The sequence below is a fragment of the Salvelinus alpinus genome, unplaced genomic scaffold (assembly GCF_045679555.1).
Source record: "Salvelinus alpinus unplaced genomic scaffold, SLU_Salpinus.1 scaffold_56, whole genome shotgun sequence".
Taxonomy (NCBI): Eukaryota; Metazoa; Chordata; class Actinopteri; order Salmoniformes; family Salmonidae; genus Salvelinus; species Salvelinus alpinus.
Window position 1 is genome coordinate 192,567 of NW_027255997.1, and position 17,465 is coordinate 210,031.

At 38.3% G+C, this 17,465-nt stretch overlaps 2 protein-coding genes across 2 annotated transcripts; both read left to right on the forward strand.

The window, feature by feature from the left end:
• The first annotated feature begins 1,538 nt into the window (after positions 1 to 1,538).
• Positions 1,539 to 3,719, forward strand: LOC139567155 (uncharacterized). The gene is made up of 2 exons (XM_071388634.1): positions 1,539 to 1,888; positions 2,435 to 3,719. Exon 2 carries the CDS (start codon positions 2,458 to 2,460, stop codon positions 3,343 to 3,345), a length of 888 nt encoding a protein of 295 aa, XP_071244735.1. The 5' UTR covers positions 1,539 to 1,888; positions 2,435 to 2,457; the 3' UTR covers positions 3,346 to 3,719.
• Positions 3,720 to 11,043: 7,324 nt separating this feature from the next.
• LOC139567154 (uncharacterized) lies at positions 11,044 to 13,255 on the forward strand. Its single transcript, XM_071388633.1, has 2 exons — positions 11,044 to 11,422; positions 11,971 to 13,255. Exon 2 carries the CDS (start codon positions 11,994 to 11,996, stop codon positions 12,879 to 12,881), a length of 888 nt encoding a protein of 295 aa, XP_071244734.1. The 5' UTR covers positions 11,044 to 11,422; positions 11,971 to 11,993; the 3' UTR covers positions 12,882 to 13,255.
• Positions 13,256 to 17,465: the final 4,210 nt, after the last annotated feature.

Below are 17,465 nucleotides of genomic sequence, written 5' to 3' on the forward strand. Positions count from 1 at the left end.
TTTGTAGGTGGTATTAGTTTGTAGGTCGTATTAGTTTGTAGACCGAACCGTTCGGACGCGACAGACATTTTCATGAGAAGACAGATTTTCAGGATGTCTCATGGTCTGACAAACAACACTCCAGCTCTGACACTTTTCACTAAAGATGCGGAATTGCGACATCGGCTGATGTGGTGGATTGAGACACATCCAACCCAATATCTCTAAACAGACAGATTGTATTATTTTATTATGTTAATTAGATTTCCGCAGGGCCCCAAACCTTTTAGGCTAAGGATTAAGAAACAAAATTGTTTAAAGAAAATGGTGATAAAGAAAATATACCAGGTTGCAAAATTGTTGGGAAGAGATTTCCATTGTATCAATTCCTTGGAACATGATTTATGAACTGATACATAAAATGACCCCTGATTCAAAACTTAGAGTGTTTCATTTGTAATTATTATACAACATTCTCTCAACCAATAGAATGTTATATATATGGGGGATACAACCATCCCAGCTCTGCAGATTTTGCTGTGAGGAGGTAGAGTCATTAGATCACTTATTTTGGTAAATCCCTGCTGCAGTGTGTGCAAACCTGGTCAAGAACTACAGGAAACGTATGATCTCTGTAATTGCAAACAAAGGTTTCTGTACCAAATTTTAAGTTCTGCTTTTCTGATGTATCAAATACTTATGTCATGCAATAAAATGCAAATTAATTACTTAAAAATCATACAATGTGATTTTCTGGATTTTTGTTTTAGATTCCGTCAGGGGCAAAATAATACATAAAGAAAATATAATAAAAATATATATATGAGGGATTGGAAATGATGCAGACAATTACACTGATAGAAGCCACTATCTATCTGCAATATTAAATATGATCTACCCTCTAAAACAATATGTATATATAAATAACAAATGCTAAATCATAGTACATACTCTGCTGTTCTATTGTTCAGGTAATCATGTGGAACGATGTCCGATCATAATTTTTGTTCTTTGTTGTTTGAATTAACGTCTGTGTTTTAATATCGCAAACTGACGTGGCAGTTTCACCTCTATGGATTCCAACTTTAAGGTCAGGGTCAAAAGGAGAAATGAACTGGGTAATGGATAGACAGGTTGAGATATGACTAGAGGAGGGGTGTAATCTGAGGAGGAGGAAATAGAAGGTTCCTAGGAATATCTGTTCTGTAGAACTCTGATAGGTGAATGGAGGAGAGATACAGTTCCTAGGAATAAGTATTGTTTAGAACTCTGAATGGAGGAGAGATACAGTTCCTAGGAATATGTATTGTGTAGTACTCTGAATGGAGGAGAGATACAGTTCCTAGGAATATGTATTCTGTAGAACTCTGATAGGTGAATTTTTTGCCAACTTAACTGGAGAAAATGTATAAAAGAGACACTCAGCTCTTCGATGTGACACTTTCTCCCAGAGAAGACACTTTCACCCAGAGAAGACACTTTCTCCCAGAGAAGACACTTTCTCCCAGAGAAGACATTTTCTCCCAGAGAAGACACATTCTACCAGAGAAGACACTTTCTCCCAGAGAAGACACATTCTCCCAGAGAAGACACTTTCTCCCAGAGAAGACACTTTCTCCCAGAGAAGACACGTTCTCCCAGAGAAGACACATTCTCCCAGAGAAGACACATTCTCCCAGAGAAGACACATTCTCCCAGAGAAGACACATTCTCCCAGAGAAGACACATTCTCCCAGAGAAGACACATTCTCCCAGAGAAGACACTTTCTCCCAGAGAAGACACATTCTCCCAGAGAAGACACATTCTCCCAGAGAAGACACATTCTCCCAGAGAAGACACATTCTCCCAGAGAAGACACGTTCACCCAGAGAAGACACTCCAGAACAGAGGAAGAACTCAACATCGCAGGTAAAGAAATGACTTCCAATGAAGGGTTCTGATGTGTATATGAGTATGTCTGTGTTACTATAAAGGGTGGTGGTGGGATACATGGGTTTCACTTGTTCCACTAACACCATAACACCTGATTCAGATGATCAAAGAATCAGTCTTCAATGTGGATCAGAATTGATGTAAGACGAAAACAAATTCATGACTAATGAAGTCCTCTAGGGGGCAGTGTTACCACTCCTGATGTGTGATAATGTCTTTTAGTGTTGTTTTTTCAGTTAACCAATTCATTTATATATGTTTATAATGAATCATTTGACTCAGACGAGACCAAATGTCTGTTTTAGTATCTGTTTAGGGTGTTTTTGTGCATCCTTGAAGTCATAATTTTATCAAGCCCTGTTTCCCCTTTAGGACACCTGTAGAAAATACTTAGTAAAGCTGGTCGCTGATTCCTTCATATGTTATACTTATCAGATGTCCTGGTCTTTGGTGTATTTAGTGTGTCATTTCATGCTTCATATGATGTGTTGACCAATGTCACTCTGTATTCTCACTTTACAGACACTTGTCTCCAACGACACAAAATGGCTTCTAAATACATCACAGAAATTGCAATCTCCACTAGCCCTGAAAAGGAGAAAGAGCTTCATGGCCAAGGCTATCAAAAGACAAATGTCAACCTCAACCAAGGCAATTCATCCACCACTAAAGTTTACATCTGGTTCAGAAATGGCAGTGGTGAACCCATCACCAGAGTCCAGTTTTCATTCACTGATAAAATGAAAGAGGACCTGAAAAAAGCAGGGTTCACTGAGCTCCCAGCAAACCTCAACTCTGGAACACACGGAGACGTCATCCAGCTGTGGTACCATAGTGGTGCAAGCCCTAAGTACGACATTCCCATTGAAGATCTCTTCCTCACCACTGATGAGAACAAAGAGGCCGCTCAATTCAAGCTCGGCTGGGAAAGGCTACCTTGCAATCTGAACCGCGGTAACCCAGGAGATTTCATCACCCTCTGGTTGAAGAGAAAGAGTGAGACCTACATCTGTGACGTTGCTGCCACCACCTCAGTTCAACAACACATGAACCTTTTCAAAGAGGGCTACATCCGGATGGATGAAGATCTCAACAGAGGTTCTGGAGGAAACCCCATCTTCCTCTGGTACCGTCAATCCACTGAAATGGGCGGCGGGATCACCGGGATGGATGCATCCATCAACCATGCACAGGATTCCATCCTACAGAACGCTGGTTTCACCGTGGTGAATGTTAACCTCAATGATGGAACAAGCGGTCAGCCAGTGATGGTCTGGTTCAAGAAAGTTGGATCTCTCCCGATCAAGGCCTTGACCGTTACATCCAACAACAAGGATGTTTGTCCTTATAAGGAGGCCGGCTTGATCCTCATCGATAAAAATCTGAATACTGGCAACAATGGTATGCCCCTCTACCTCTGGTATGGCAAATAAAACCCTGAGTTGGAGAGGCAGAATCAGCCCAAAATTGTGCCAGATATTAGCTTTTGCATGGCAATTTATCTGTTTAATTTTTAAATATTTTTCTGACACAATGTTAGCTTTTATGTCATAAAGTCACTGTCAGAGATAATTTAGAAAGTTTTCTTTAATGTTGTTTTCAATCAATTAACAATAGAATTATAGAAATTATATTTTAGCAGCAGGTTTAATTCTTCTGAATATACCAAGGGGTTGTAAGGTTTTATGTAGCATTGTGTTAGTCAGATATTATTTTGAAAAACCTGAGCAAAGTAATACAATTAAAATGATTCCTGTGTAACACTGATCATTATGTTAATCAATAAAGAAAGCATATCAAATGAGAACATTGTACCTTTTAATTCATTGAATGCTTGACCTTATCACAAAGGCCTGATAACACCTACTGTACATTATCATTTATATTATAATGACCAGGAATGGGAGAGTACAAAGCTCACAGATGCACATTAAGGTGGATAATGTAAGAATCTGATAACACCTACTGTACATTACCATGTCTATTATAATGACCAGGAATGGGAGAGGACAAAGCTCACAGATGCACATTAAGGTGGATAATGTAAGAATCTGATAAATAACATTCCTAAAGCTTTGTTTCACTGATAACTCACATTTGACAACGTCTGGGTGCCTTGCAGATTGTAGGATATGTTTCCTTTGACTTGATCATCAAGTAGTTACAGCTATCACTGCGATGCAGTGCCTTAGACCACGGCACCACTCGGGAGCCCCGTAACAGTATTCTCTCTTGATCGGAGATCCTTGAGTTTCCCAGCCGCCTGTCTAGGCTTTATGCCTGAGCCCGAAATCAACAAAGATAGAAATAATGTCATTGTTTTCAAATATGTATTATTGTCACTGACAGTTCAACTTAGCAACTCTAAATAGACACTTTTTAACTATACATGTCACAATTCCAAACCTAACAAAGCACAAACAGTCTATTTTCCGGCAATTTATCCGCTCCTTTTACCAGCATTGCTTTGCGTAGACTCCAGAAATATAGAATTGCTTTCTAATTTAAAGCTGTTGACTGCTGTGACGCTCGCGGCCAGTCTGTTGTCTGTCATTCACTACCGTGCATTGTAATTCCAGTTTGTACACGCTCATTCACGTTTGGTTTGATTTGGCCTTAAGACTCACTGCTGGAGATGAGAGGTAAACCCTTTAACTTTAACGTATGGGGTTACATATGTCTGGAAATACGTTTTGGTCAACGTCCCTTTACAGTTGGCTTTTTTCATGCAGCTGTTGTGAATGTTGTATTTTTGTTATAAGAAAGCGCTCCAAGAATCCAAGAGAAAAATCGCCAGTGGTCAAGGCTCCAATTCCAGAATGTCCTTGCCAATGAATGAATGAATCTATGAGCTAAAACACCATGTTTCCTGGTATCGGTGACCACACAGTGGCTATAATCCTACAGGTGATTTAAAGTATTATGATGACAGTAACGTGTGTGTTGTAGGCCTGTTCTCAGCCATTTACCTTGATCTTCATGGTGCTGCGATCTCTTTCTGCCTGTGGTCACCGATACCAGGGAACATGGTGGTACCACCAGACAGGACATTGTTGGCGTACAGGTCCTCCGTATGTGGTTACCGATACCAGGGGACATGGTGGTACCACCAGATAGGACATTGTTGGTGTACAGGTCCTTACGGATGTCAATGTCACACTTCATGACGAACTCCATAACTTGCAGGGGGCGGCACAGCAGTTAGATCAGTGACAATAAACAAACTCCATAACCTGCACAGCAATTAACATGCCGTATCAACACTGTTTCAAGTTATCCCTAATAACACATGTATTTAACCAGAATCTCCAGTGGCACAGCTAGCACTGCGATGCAGTGCCTTAGACCACTGCGCCACACGGGAGCCCCGTAACAGTATTCTCTCTTGAACGGAGTTCCTCGAGTTTCCCTGCCGCCTGGCTAGGCTATATTCCACAGAGGGCAGAGTATCTGACGGTTTTCATCTGCAATGAAAGGTAGCAGAGCTAAAGCAGTGTTTGTCAGACCAGGAAATATCCCAGAAATCGGTCTTCTGACGAAAACTTCTGTAGCGTCCGAACGGCCTACAAACTTATGACAACTCTGTGGAAAGAGGAGACTCTGACAAATACGATGGTGGTCTCTGTTTGTCTTTACAACCCCTACCAGTTTCAGAGGATTTGTGCCAACTTCTGTTTGTGGCGTCCAAACCGTCTGGTTTACAAACTAATGTGTCCCCACTGTGGAAAGAGGGTATTCTAGTTTTGCTCTATGACCCCCACAAGTGTCAAGGGCCTCGTCTGAACGTCATACAAACTTACAGAAGTATGGAGGCACAATCAGTAGAGATGGCGCCGACGGAGATGGTGGCCTCGCGACTAGCTCTTAGGAAACTTTGCAGTATTTTTTTGTTGTTGATGTATTCTATTTTACATTATTAGCTCAGGAAATGTTTTGTGTCATTACATACAGCCGGGAAAAACTATTAGATATCAGAGCGGCGGTAACTCACCAGAACTACCAGCATTACGACCAGGAATACGACACGGAAGCAGATCCTTGGTTCGCTCTCACCAAAGCAATTCAACTGATTCCAGAGGCCATCAAATAACTTTCCTGGACTTTATGCAAACTGGAAACCACATATCCAGAGGCTGCATTTATTGTAGCTGGGGATTTTAACAAAGCAAATATGGGACTAGGCTGCTGAAGTTCTATCAACATATTGACTGTAGTACTTGCACAGCTAAAACACTAGTTTGTTGGTATAATAGTTTGTTGGTCGTATTAGTTTGTTGGTCATATTAGTTTGTAGGTCACATTAGTTTGTAGTTCATATTAGTTTGTAGGTCGTATTAGTTTGTTGGTATATTTGTTTGTATTAGTTTGTAGGTCATATTAGTTTGTTGGTATATTTGTTTGTATTAGTTTGTAGGTCACATTAGTTTGTAGTTCATATTAGTTTGTTGGTATATTTTTTTGTAGGTCATATTAGTTTGTAGGTCATATTAGTTTGTAGGTCACATTAGTTTGTAGTTCATATTAGTTTGTTGGTCACATTAGTTTCTAGGTCATATTAGTTTGTATTAGTTTGTTGGTCATATTAGTTTGTAGGTCACATTAGTTTGTATTAGTTTGTAGGTCATATTAGTTTGTAGGTCACATTAGTTTGTAGTTCATATTAGTTTGTTGGTCATATTAGTTTGTAGGTCATATTAGTTTGTTGGTCATATTAGTTTGTAGGTCATATTAGTTTGTAGGTCACATTAGTTTGTAGTTCATATTAGTTTGTTGGTCATATTAGTTTGTTGGTCATATTAGTTTGTAGGTCATATTAGTTTGTAGTTCATATTAGTTTGTTGGTCATATTAGTTTGTAGGTCATATTAGTTTGTATTAGTTTGTAGGTCATATTAGTTTGTAGGTCACATTAGTTTGTAGTTCATATTAGTTTGTTGGTCATATTAGTTTGTAGGTCATATTAGTTTGTAGGTCATATTAGTTTGTTGGTCATATTAGTTTGTAGTTCATATTAGTTTGTATTAGTTTGTAGGTCATATTAGTTTGTTGGTCATATTAGTTTGTAGGTCATATTAGTTTGTAGGTCATATTAGTTTGTTGGTCATATTAGTTTGTAGGTCATATTAGTTTGTTGGTCATATTAGTTTGTTGGTCATATTAGTTTGTAGGTCATATTAGTTTGTTGGTCATATTAGTTTGTAGGTCATATTAGTTTGTATTAGTTTGTTGGTCATATTAGTTTGTAGGTCATATTAGTTTGTTGGTATATTTTTTTGTAGGTCATATTAGTTTGTAGGTCATATTAGTTTGTAGGTCATATTAGTTTGTTGGTCATATTAGTTTGTAGGTCATACTAGTTTGTAGGTCACATTAGTTTGTAGTTCATATTAGTTTGTTGGTCATATTAGTTTGTAGGTCACATTAGTTTGTAGGTCATATTAGTTTGTTGGTCATATTAGTTTGTAGTTCATATTAGTTTGTATTAGTTTGTTGGTATATTAGTTTGTATTAGTTTGTAGGTCGTATTAGTTTGTTGGTATATTTGTTTGTATTAGTTTGTAGGTCATATTAGTTTGTTGGTATATTTGTTTGTATTAGTTTGTAGGTCACATTAGTTTGTAGTTCATATTAGTTTGTTGGTCATATTAGTTTGTAGGTCATATTAGTTTGTAGTTCATATTAGTTTGTAGGTCACATTAGTTTGTAGTTCATATTAGTTTGTAGGTCATATTAGTTTTTTGGTCATATTAGTTTTTTGGTCGTATTAGTTTGTAGGTCGTATTAGTTTGTAGGTCGTATTAGTTTGTAGGTCGTATTAGTTTGTAGGTCGTATTAGTTTGTTGGTCGTATTAGTTTGTTGGTATATTAGTTTGTAGGTCATATTAGTTTGTAGTTCATATTAGTTTGTAGTTCATATTAGTTTGTTGGTCATATTAGTTTGTAGGTCATATTAGTTTGTAGGTCATATTAGTTTGTAGGTCATATTAGTTTGTTGGTATATTAGTTTGTTGGTCATATTAGTTTGTTGGTCGTATTAGTTTGTTGGTCGTATTAGTTTGTAGGTCGTATTAGTTTGTAGGTCGTATTAGTTTGTTGGTCGTATTAGTTTGTAGGTCGTATTAGTTTGTAGGTCATATTAGTTCGTAGGTCATATTAGTTTGTTGGTCATATTAGTTTGTAGGTCATATTAGTTTGTAGGTCATATTAGTTTGTAGGTCATATTAGTTTGTAGGAAGTATTAGTTTGTTGGTCATATTAGTTTGTAGATCATATTAGTTTGTAGGTCATATTAGTTTGTTGGTCATATTAGTTTTTAGGTCATATTAGTTTGTTGGTCGTATTAGTTTTGTTGGTCGAATTAGTTTGTTGGTCATATTAGTTCACATTAGTTTGTTGGTCATATTAGTTTGTAGGTCATATTAGTTTGTTGGTCATATTAGTTTGTTGGTCATATTAGTTTGTAGTTCATATTAGTTTGTTGGTCGTATTAGTTTGTTGGTCGTATTAGTTTGTTGGTATATTAGTTTGTAGGTCATATTAGTTTGTAGGTCATATTAGTTTGTTGGTCGTATTAGTTTGTAGGTCATATTAGTTTGTAGGTCGTATTAGTTTGTAGGTCATATTAGTTCGTAGGTCATATTAGTTTGTTGGTCATATTAGTTTGTAGGTCATATTAGTTTGTAGGTCATATTAGTTTGTAGGTCATATTAGTTTGTAGGAAGTATTAGTTTGTTGGTCATATTAGTTTGTAGATCATATTAGTTTGTAGGTCATATTAGTTTGTTGGTCATATTAGTTTTTAGGTCATATTAGTTTGTTGGTCGTATTAGTTTGTTGGTCGAATTAGTTTGTTGGTCATATTAGTTCACATTAGTTTGTTGGTCATATTAGTTTGTAGGTCATATTAGTTTGTTGGTCATATTAGTTTGTTGGTCATATTAGTTTGTAGTTCATATTAGTTTGTAGTTCATATTAGTTTGTAGGTCATATTAGTTTGTTGGTATATTAGTTTGTAGGTCATATTAGTTTGTAGGTCGAATTAGTTTGTAGGTCGTATTAGTTTGTAGGTCGTATTAGTTTGTTGGTCGTATTAGTTTGTTGATCGTATTAGTTTGTTGATCGTATTAGTTTGTTGATCGTATTAGTTTGTAGGTCATATTAGTTTGTTGGTCGTATTAGTTTGTTGATCGTATTAGTTTGTTGATCGTATTAGTTTGTTGGTCGTATTAGTTTGTAGGTCATATTAGTTTGTTGGTCGTATTAGTTTGTTGATCGTATTAGTTTGTTGATCGTATTAGTTTGTAGGTCATATTAGTTTGTTGGTCATATTAGTTTGTTGGTCGTATTAGTTTGTTGGTCGTATTAGTTTGTTGATCGTATTAGTTTGTAGGTCATATTAGTTTGTTGGTCGTATTAGTTTGTTGATCGTATTAGTTTGTAGGTCGAATTAGTTTGTTGATCGTATTAGTTTGTAAGTCGTATTAGTTTGTAGGTCGAATTAGTTTGTAGGTCGTATTAGTTTGTAGGTCGTATTAGTTTGTAGACCGAATTAGTTTGTTGATCGTATTAGTTTGTAGGTCGTATTAGTTAGTAGGTGGTATTAGTTTGTAGGTGGTATTAGTTTGTAGGTCGTATTAGTTTGTAGACCGAACCGTTCGGACGCGACAGACATTTTCATGAGAAGACAGATTTTCAGGATGTCTCATGGTCTGACAAACAACACTCCAGCTCTGACACTTTTCACTAAAGATGCGGAATTGCGACATCGGCTGATGTGGTGGATTGAGACACATCCAACCCAATATCTCTAAACAGACAGATTGTATTATTTTATTATGTTAATTAGATTTCCGCAGGGCCCCAAACCTTTTAGGCTAAGGATTAAGAAACAAAATTGTTTAAAGAAAATGGTGATAAAGAAAATATACCAGGTTGCAAAATTGTTGGGAAGAGATTTCCATTGTATCAATTCCTTGGAACATGATTTATGAACTGATACATAAAATGACCCCTGATTCAAAACTTAGAGTGTTTCATTTGTAATTATTATACAACATTCTCTCAACCAATAGAATGTTATATATATGGGGGATACAACCATCCCAGCTCTGCAGATTTTGCTGTGAGGAGGTAGAGTCATTAGATCACTTATTTTGGTAAATCCCTGCTGCAGTGTGTGCAAACCTGGTCAAGAACTACAGGAAACGTATGATCTCTGTAATTGCAAACAAAGGTTTCTGTACCAAATTTTAAGTTCTGCTTTTCTGATGTATCAAATACTTATGTCATGCAATAAAATGCAAATTAATTACTTAAAAATCATACAATGTGATTTTCTGGATTTTTGTTTTAGATTCCGTCAGGGGCAAAATAATACATAAAGAAAATATAATAAAAATATATATATGAGGGATTGGAAATGATGCAGACAATTACACTGATAGAAGCCACTATCTATCTGCAATATTAAATATGATCTACCCTCTAAAACAATATGTATATATAAATAACAAATGCTAAATCATAGTACATACTCTGCTGTTCTATTGTTCAGGTAATCATGTGGAACGATGTCCGATCATAATTTTTGTTCTTTGTTGTTTGAATTAACGTCTGTGTTTTAATATCGCAAACTGACGTGGCAGTTTCACCTCTATGGATTCCAACTTTAAGGTCAGGGTCAAAAGGAGACATGAACTGGGTAATGGATAGACAGGTTGAGATATGACTAGAGGAGGGGTGTAATCTGAGGAGGAGGAAATAGAAGGTTCCTAGGAATATCTGTTCTGTAGAACTCTGATAGGTGAATGGAGGAGAGATACAGTTCCTAGGAATAAGTATTGTTTAGAACTCTGAATGGAGGAGAGATACAGTTCCTAGGAATATGTATTGTGTAGTACTCTGAATGGAGGAGAGATACAGTTCCTAGGAATATGTATTCTGTAGAACTCTGATAGGTGAATTTTTTGCCAACTTAACTGGAGAAAATGTATAAAAGAGACACTCAGCTCTTCGATGTGACACTTTCTCCCAGAGAAGACACTTTCACCCAGAGAAGACACTTTCTCCCAGAGAAGACACTTTCTCCCAGAGAAGACATTTTCTCCCAGAGAAGACACATTCTACCAGAGAAGACACTTTCTCCCAGAGAAGACACATTCTCCCAGAGAAGACATTTTCTCCCAGAGAAGACACATTCTACCAGAGAAGACACTTTCTCCCAGAGAAGACACATTCTCCCAGAGAAGACACTTTCTCCCAGAGAAGACACTTTCTCCCAGAGAAGACACATTCTCCCAGAGAAGACACATTCTCCCAGAGAAGACACATTCTCCCAGAGAAGACACATTCACCCAGAGAAGACACTTTCTCCCAGAGAAGACACATTCTCCCAGAGAAGACACATTCTCCCAGAGAAGACACATTCTCCCAGAGAAGACACATTCTCCCAGAGAAGACACATTCACCCAGAGAAGACACTCCAGAACAGAGGAAGAACTCAACATCGCAGGTAAAGAAATGACTTCCAATGAAGGGTTCTGATGTGTATATGAGTATGTCTGTGTTACTATAAAGGGTGGTGGTGGGATACATGGGTTTCACTTGTTCCACTAACACCATAACACCTGATTCAGATGATCAAAGAATCAGAGTCTTCAATGTGGATCAGAATTGATGTAAGACGAAAACAAATTCATGACTAATGAAGTCCTCTAGGGGGCAGTGTTACCACTCCTGATGTGTGATAATGTCTTTTAGTGTTGTTTTTTCAGTTAACCAATTCATTTATATATGTTTATAATGAATCATTTGACTCAGACGAGACCAAATGTCTGTTTTAGTATCTGTTTAGGGTGTTTTTGTGCATCCTTGAAGTCATAATTTTATCAAGCCCTGTTTCCCCTTTAGGACACCTGTAGAAAATACTTAGTAAAGCTGGTCGCTGATTCCTTCATATGTTATACTTATCAGATGTCCTGGTCTTTGGTGTATTTAGTGTGTCATTTCATGCTTCATATGATGTGTTGACCAATGTCACTCTGTATTCTCACTTTACAGACACTTGTCTCCAACGACACAAAATGGCTTCTAAATACATCACAGAAATTGCAATCTCCACTAGCCCTGAAAAGGAGAAAGAGCTTCATGGCCAAGGCTATCAAAAGACAAATGTCAACCTCAACCAAGGCAATTCATCCACCACTAAAGTTTACATCTGGTTCAGAAATGGCAGTGGTGAACCCATCACCAGAGTCCAGTTTTCATTCACTGATAAAATGAAAGAGGACCTGAAAAAAGCAGGGTTCACTGAGCTCCCAGCAAACCTCAACTCTGGAACACACGGAGACGTCATCCAGCTGTGGTACCATAGTGGTGCAAGCCCTAAGTACGACATTCCCATTGAAGATCTCTTCCTCACCACTGATGAGAACAAAGAGGCCGCTCAATTCAAGCTCGGCTGGGAAAGGCTACCTTGCAATCTGAACCGCGGTAACCCAGGAGATTTCATCACCCTCTGGTTGAAGAGAAAGAGTGAGACCTACATCTGTGACGTTGCTGCCACCACCTCAGTTCAACAACACATGAACCTTTTCAAAGAGGGCTACATCCGGATGGATGAAGATCTCAATAGAGGTTCTGGAGGAAACCCCATCTTCCTCTGGTACCGTCAATCCACTGAAATGGGCGGCGGGATCACCGGGATGGATGCATCCATCAACCATGCACAGGATTCCATCCTACAGAACGCTGGTTTCACCGTGGTGAATGTTAACCTCAATGATGGAACAAGCGGTCAGCCAGTGATGGTCTGGTTCAAGAAAGTTGGATCTCTCCCGATCAAGGCCTTGACCGTTACATCCAACAACAAGGATGGTTGTCCTTATAAGGAGGCCGGCTTGATCCTCATCGATAAAAATCTGAATACTGGCAACAATGGTATGCCCCTCTACCTCTGGTATGGCAAATAAAACCCTGAGTTGGAGAGGCAGAATCAGCCCAAAATTGTGCCAGATATTAGCTTTTGCATGGCAATTTATCTGTTTAATTTTTAAATATTTTTCTGACACAATGTTAGCTTTTATGTCATAAAGTCACTGTCAGAGATCATTTAGAAAGTTTTCTTTAATGTTGTTTTCAATCAATTAACAATAGAATTATAGAAATTATATTTTAGCAGCAGGTTTAATTCTTCTGAATATACCAAGGGGTTGTAAGGTTTTATGTAGCATTGTGTTAGTCAGATATTATTTTGAAAAACCTGAGCAAAGTAATACAATTAAAATGATTCCTGTGTAACACTGATCATTATGTTAATCAATAAAGAAAGCATATCAAATGAGAACATTGTACCTTTTAATTCATTGAATGCTTGACCTTATCACAAAGGCCTGATAACACCTACTGTACATTATCATTTATATTATAATGACCAGGAATGGGAGAGTACAAAGCTCACAGATGCACATTAAGGTGGATAATGTAAGAATCTGATAACACCTACTGTACATTACCATGTCTATTATAATGACCAGGAATGGGAGAGGACAAAGCTCACAGATGCACATTAAGGTGGATAATGTAAGAATCTGATAAATAACATTCCTAAAGCTTTGTTTCACTGATAACTCACATTTGACAACGTCTGGGTGCCTTGCAGATTGTAGGATATGTTTCCTTTGACTTGATCATCAAGTAGTTACAGCTATCACTGCGATGCAGTGCCTTAGACCACGGCACCACTCGGGAGCCCCGTAACAGTATTCTCTCTTGATCGGAGATCCTTGAGTTTCCCAGCCGCCTGTCTAGGCTTTATGCCTGAGCCCGAAATCAACAAAGATAGAAATAATGTCATTGTTTTCAAATATGTATTATTGTCACTGACAGTTCAACTTAGCAACTCTAAATAGACACTTTTTAACTATACATGTCACAATTCCAAACCTAACAAAGCACAAACAGTCTATTTTCCGGCAATTTATCCGCTCCTTTTACCAGCATTGCTTTGCGTAGACTCCAGAAATATAGAATTGCTTTCTAATTTAAAGCTGTTGACTGCTGTGACGCTCGCGGCCAGTCTGTTGTCTGTCATTCACTACCGTGCATTGTAATTCCAGTTTGTACACGCTCATTCACGTTTGGTTTGATTTGGCCTGAAGACTCACTGCTGGAGATGAGAGGTAAACCCTTTAACTTTAACGTATGGGGTTACATATGTCTGGAAATACGTTTTGGTCAACGTCCCTTTACAGTTGGCTTTTTTCATGCAGCTGTTGTGAATGTTGTATTTTTGTTATAAGAAAGCGCTCCAAGGATCCAAGAGAAAAATCGCCAGTGGTCAAGGCTCCAATTCCAGAATGTCCTTGCCAATGAATGAATGAATCTATGAGCTAAAACACCATGTTTCCTGGTATCGGTGACCACACAGTGGCTATAATCCTACAGGTGATTTAAAGTATTATGATGACAGTAACGTGTGTGTTGTAGGCCTGTTCTCAGCCATTTACCTTGATCTTCATGGTGCTGCGATCTCTTTCTGCCTGTGGTCACCGATACCAGGGAACATGGTGGTACCACCAGACAGGACATTGTTGGCGTACAGGTCCTCCGTATGTGGTTACCGATACCAGGGGACATGGTGGTACCACCAGATAGGACATTGTTGGTGTACAGGTCCTTACGGATGTCAATGTCACACTTCATGACGAACTCCATAACTTGCAGGGGGCGGCACAGCAGTTAGATCAGTGACAATAAACAAACTCCATAACCTGCACAGCAATTAACATGCCGTATCAACACTGTTTCAAGTTCTCCCTAATAACACATGTATTTAACCAGAATCTCCAGTGGCACAGCTAGCACTGCGATGCAGTGCCTTAGACCACTGCGCCACACGGGAGCCCCGTAACAGTATTCTCTCTTGAACGGAGTTCCTCGAGTTTCCCTGCCGCCTGGCTAGGCTATATTCCACAGAGGGCAGAGTATCTGACGGTTTTCATCTGCAATGAAAGGTAGCAGAGCTAAAGCAGTGTTTGTCAGACCAGGAAATATCCCAGAAATCGGTCTTCTGACGAAAACTTCTGTAGCGTCCGAACGGCCTACAAACTTATGACAACTCTGTGGAAAGAGGAGACTCTGACAAATACGATGGTGGTCTCTGTTTGTCTTTACAACCCCTACCAGTTTCAGAGGATTTGTGCCAACTTCTGTTTGTGGCGTCCAAACCGTCTGGTTTACAAACTAATGTGTCCCCACTGTGGAAAGAGGGTATTCTAGTTTTGCTCTATGACCCCCACAAGTGTCAAGGGCCTCGTCTGAACGTCATACAAACTTACAGAAGTATGGAGGCACAATCAGTAGAGATGGCGCCGACGGAGATGGTGGCCTCGCGACTAGCTCTTAGGAAACTTTGCAGTATTTTTTTGTTGTTGATGTATTCTATTTTACATTATTAGCTCAGGAAATGTTTTGTGTCATTACATACAGCCGGGAAGAACTATTGGATATCAGAGCGGCGGTAACTCACCAGAACTACCAGCATTACGAACAGGAATACGACACGGAAGCAGATCCTTGGTTCGCTCTCACCAAAGCAATTCAACTGATTCCAGAGGCCATCAAATAACTTTCCTGGACTTTATGCAAACTGGAAACCACATATCCAGAGGCTGCATTTATTGTAGCTGGGGATTTTAACAAAGCAAATATGGGACTAGGCTGCTGAAGTTCTATCAACATATTGACTGTAGTACTTGCACAGCTAAAACACTAGTTTGTTGGTATAATAGTTTGTTGGTCGTATTAGTTTGTTGGTCATATTAGTTTGTAGGTCACATTAGTTTGTAGTTCATATTAGTTTGTTGGTCATATTAGTTTGTTGGTATATTTGTTTGTATTAGTTTGTAGGTCATATTAGTTTGTTGGTATATTTGTTTGTATTAGTTTGTAGGTCACATTAGTTTGTAGTTCATATTAGTTTGTAGGTCATATTAGTTTGTTGGTATATTTTTTTGTAGGTCATATTAGTTTGTAGGTCATATTAGTTTGTAGGTCACATTAGTTTGTAGTTCATATTAGTTTGTTGGTCATATTAGTTTGTAGGTCATATTAGTTTGTAGGTCATATTAGTTTGTAGGTCATATTAGTTTGTAGGTCACATTAGTTTGTAGTTCATATTAGTTTGTTGGTCATATTAGTTTGTAGGTCATATTAGTTTGTAGGTCATATTAGTTTGTAGGTCATATTAGTTTGTAGGTCATATTGGTTTGTATTAGTTTGTTGGTCATATTAGTTTGTAGGTCATATTAGTTTGTTGGTCATATTAGTTTGTAGGTCATATTAGTTTGTTGGTCATATTAGTTTGTAGGTCATATTAGTTTGTTGGTCATATTAGTTTCTAGGTCATATTAGTTTGTATTTTTTTTTTTTTTTTTTTTTTTTTTAACCTTTATTTAACCAGGTAGGCAAATTGAGAACACGTTCTCATTTACAATTGCGACCTGGCCAAGATAAAGCAAAGCAGTTCGACACATACAACAACACATAGTTACACATGGAGTAAAACAAACATATAGTCAATAATACAGTGAAAAAAAATAAAAAAAATAAGTCTATATACAATGTGAGCAAGTTAGGTGAGATAAGGGAGGTGAAGGCAAACAAATATATGTATAAATAAATAAAAATATAAAAGGCCATGGAGGCGAAGTGAGTACAACACAGCAAGTAAAATAAAAAAACTAAAAAAACAATGGAATGGTTGGTTTGCAGTGGAAGAGAGTGCAAAGTAGAGACAGAAATAATGGGGTGCAAAGGAGCAAAATAAATTAATAAATACAGTAGGTAAAGAGGTAGTTGTTTGGGCTAAATTGTAGATGGGTTATGTACAGGTGCAGTAATCTATGAGCTGCTCTGACAGCTGGTGCTTAAAGCTAGTGAGGGAGATAGGTGTTTCCAGTTTCAGAGATTTTTGTAGTTCGTTCCAGTCATTGGCAGCAGAGAACTGGAAGGAGAGGCGTCCAAAGGAAGAATTGGTTTTGGGGGTGACTAGAGAGATATACCTGCTGGAGCGCGTGCTACAGGTAGGTGCTGCTATGGTGACCAGCGAGCTGAGATAAGGGGGGACTTTACCTAGCAGGGTCTTGTAGATGACCTGGAACCAGTGGGTTTGGCGACGAGTATGAAGCGAGGGCCAGCCAACGAGAGTGTACAGGTCGCAGTGGTGGGTAGTATATGGGGCTTTGGTGACAAAACGGATGGCACTGTGATAGACTGCATCCAATTTATTGAGTAGGGTTTTGGAGGCTATTTTGTAAATGACATCACCGAAGTCGAGGATTGGTAGGATGGTCAGTTTTACAAGGGTATGTTTGGCAGCATGAGTAAAGGATGCTTTGTTGCGGAATAGGAAGCCAATTCTAGATTTGACTTTGGATTGGAGATGTTTGATGTGAGTCTGGAAGGAGAGTTTACAGTCTAACCAGACACCTAGGTATTTGTAGGTGTCCACATATTCTAAGTCAGAGCCGTCCAAAGTAGTGATGTTGGACAGG

What these genes read in the sequence shown, in the direction of transcription:
- LOC139567155 (XM_071388634.1), top strand. Translation starts at nt 2,458, where the DNA reads ATGGCTTCTAAATACATCACAGAAATTGCAATCTCCACTAGCCCTGAA.
- LOC139567154 (XM_071388633.1), top strand. Translation starts at nt 11,994, where the DNA reads ATGGCTTCTAAATACATCACAGAAATTGCAATCTCCACTAGCCCTGAA.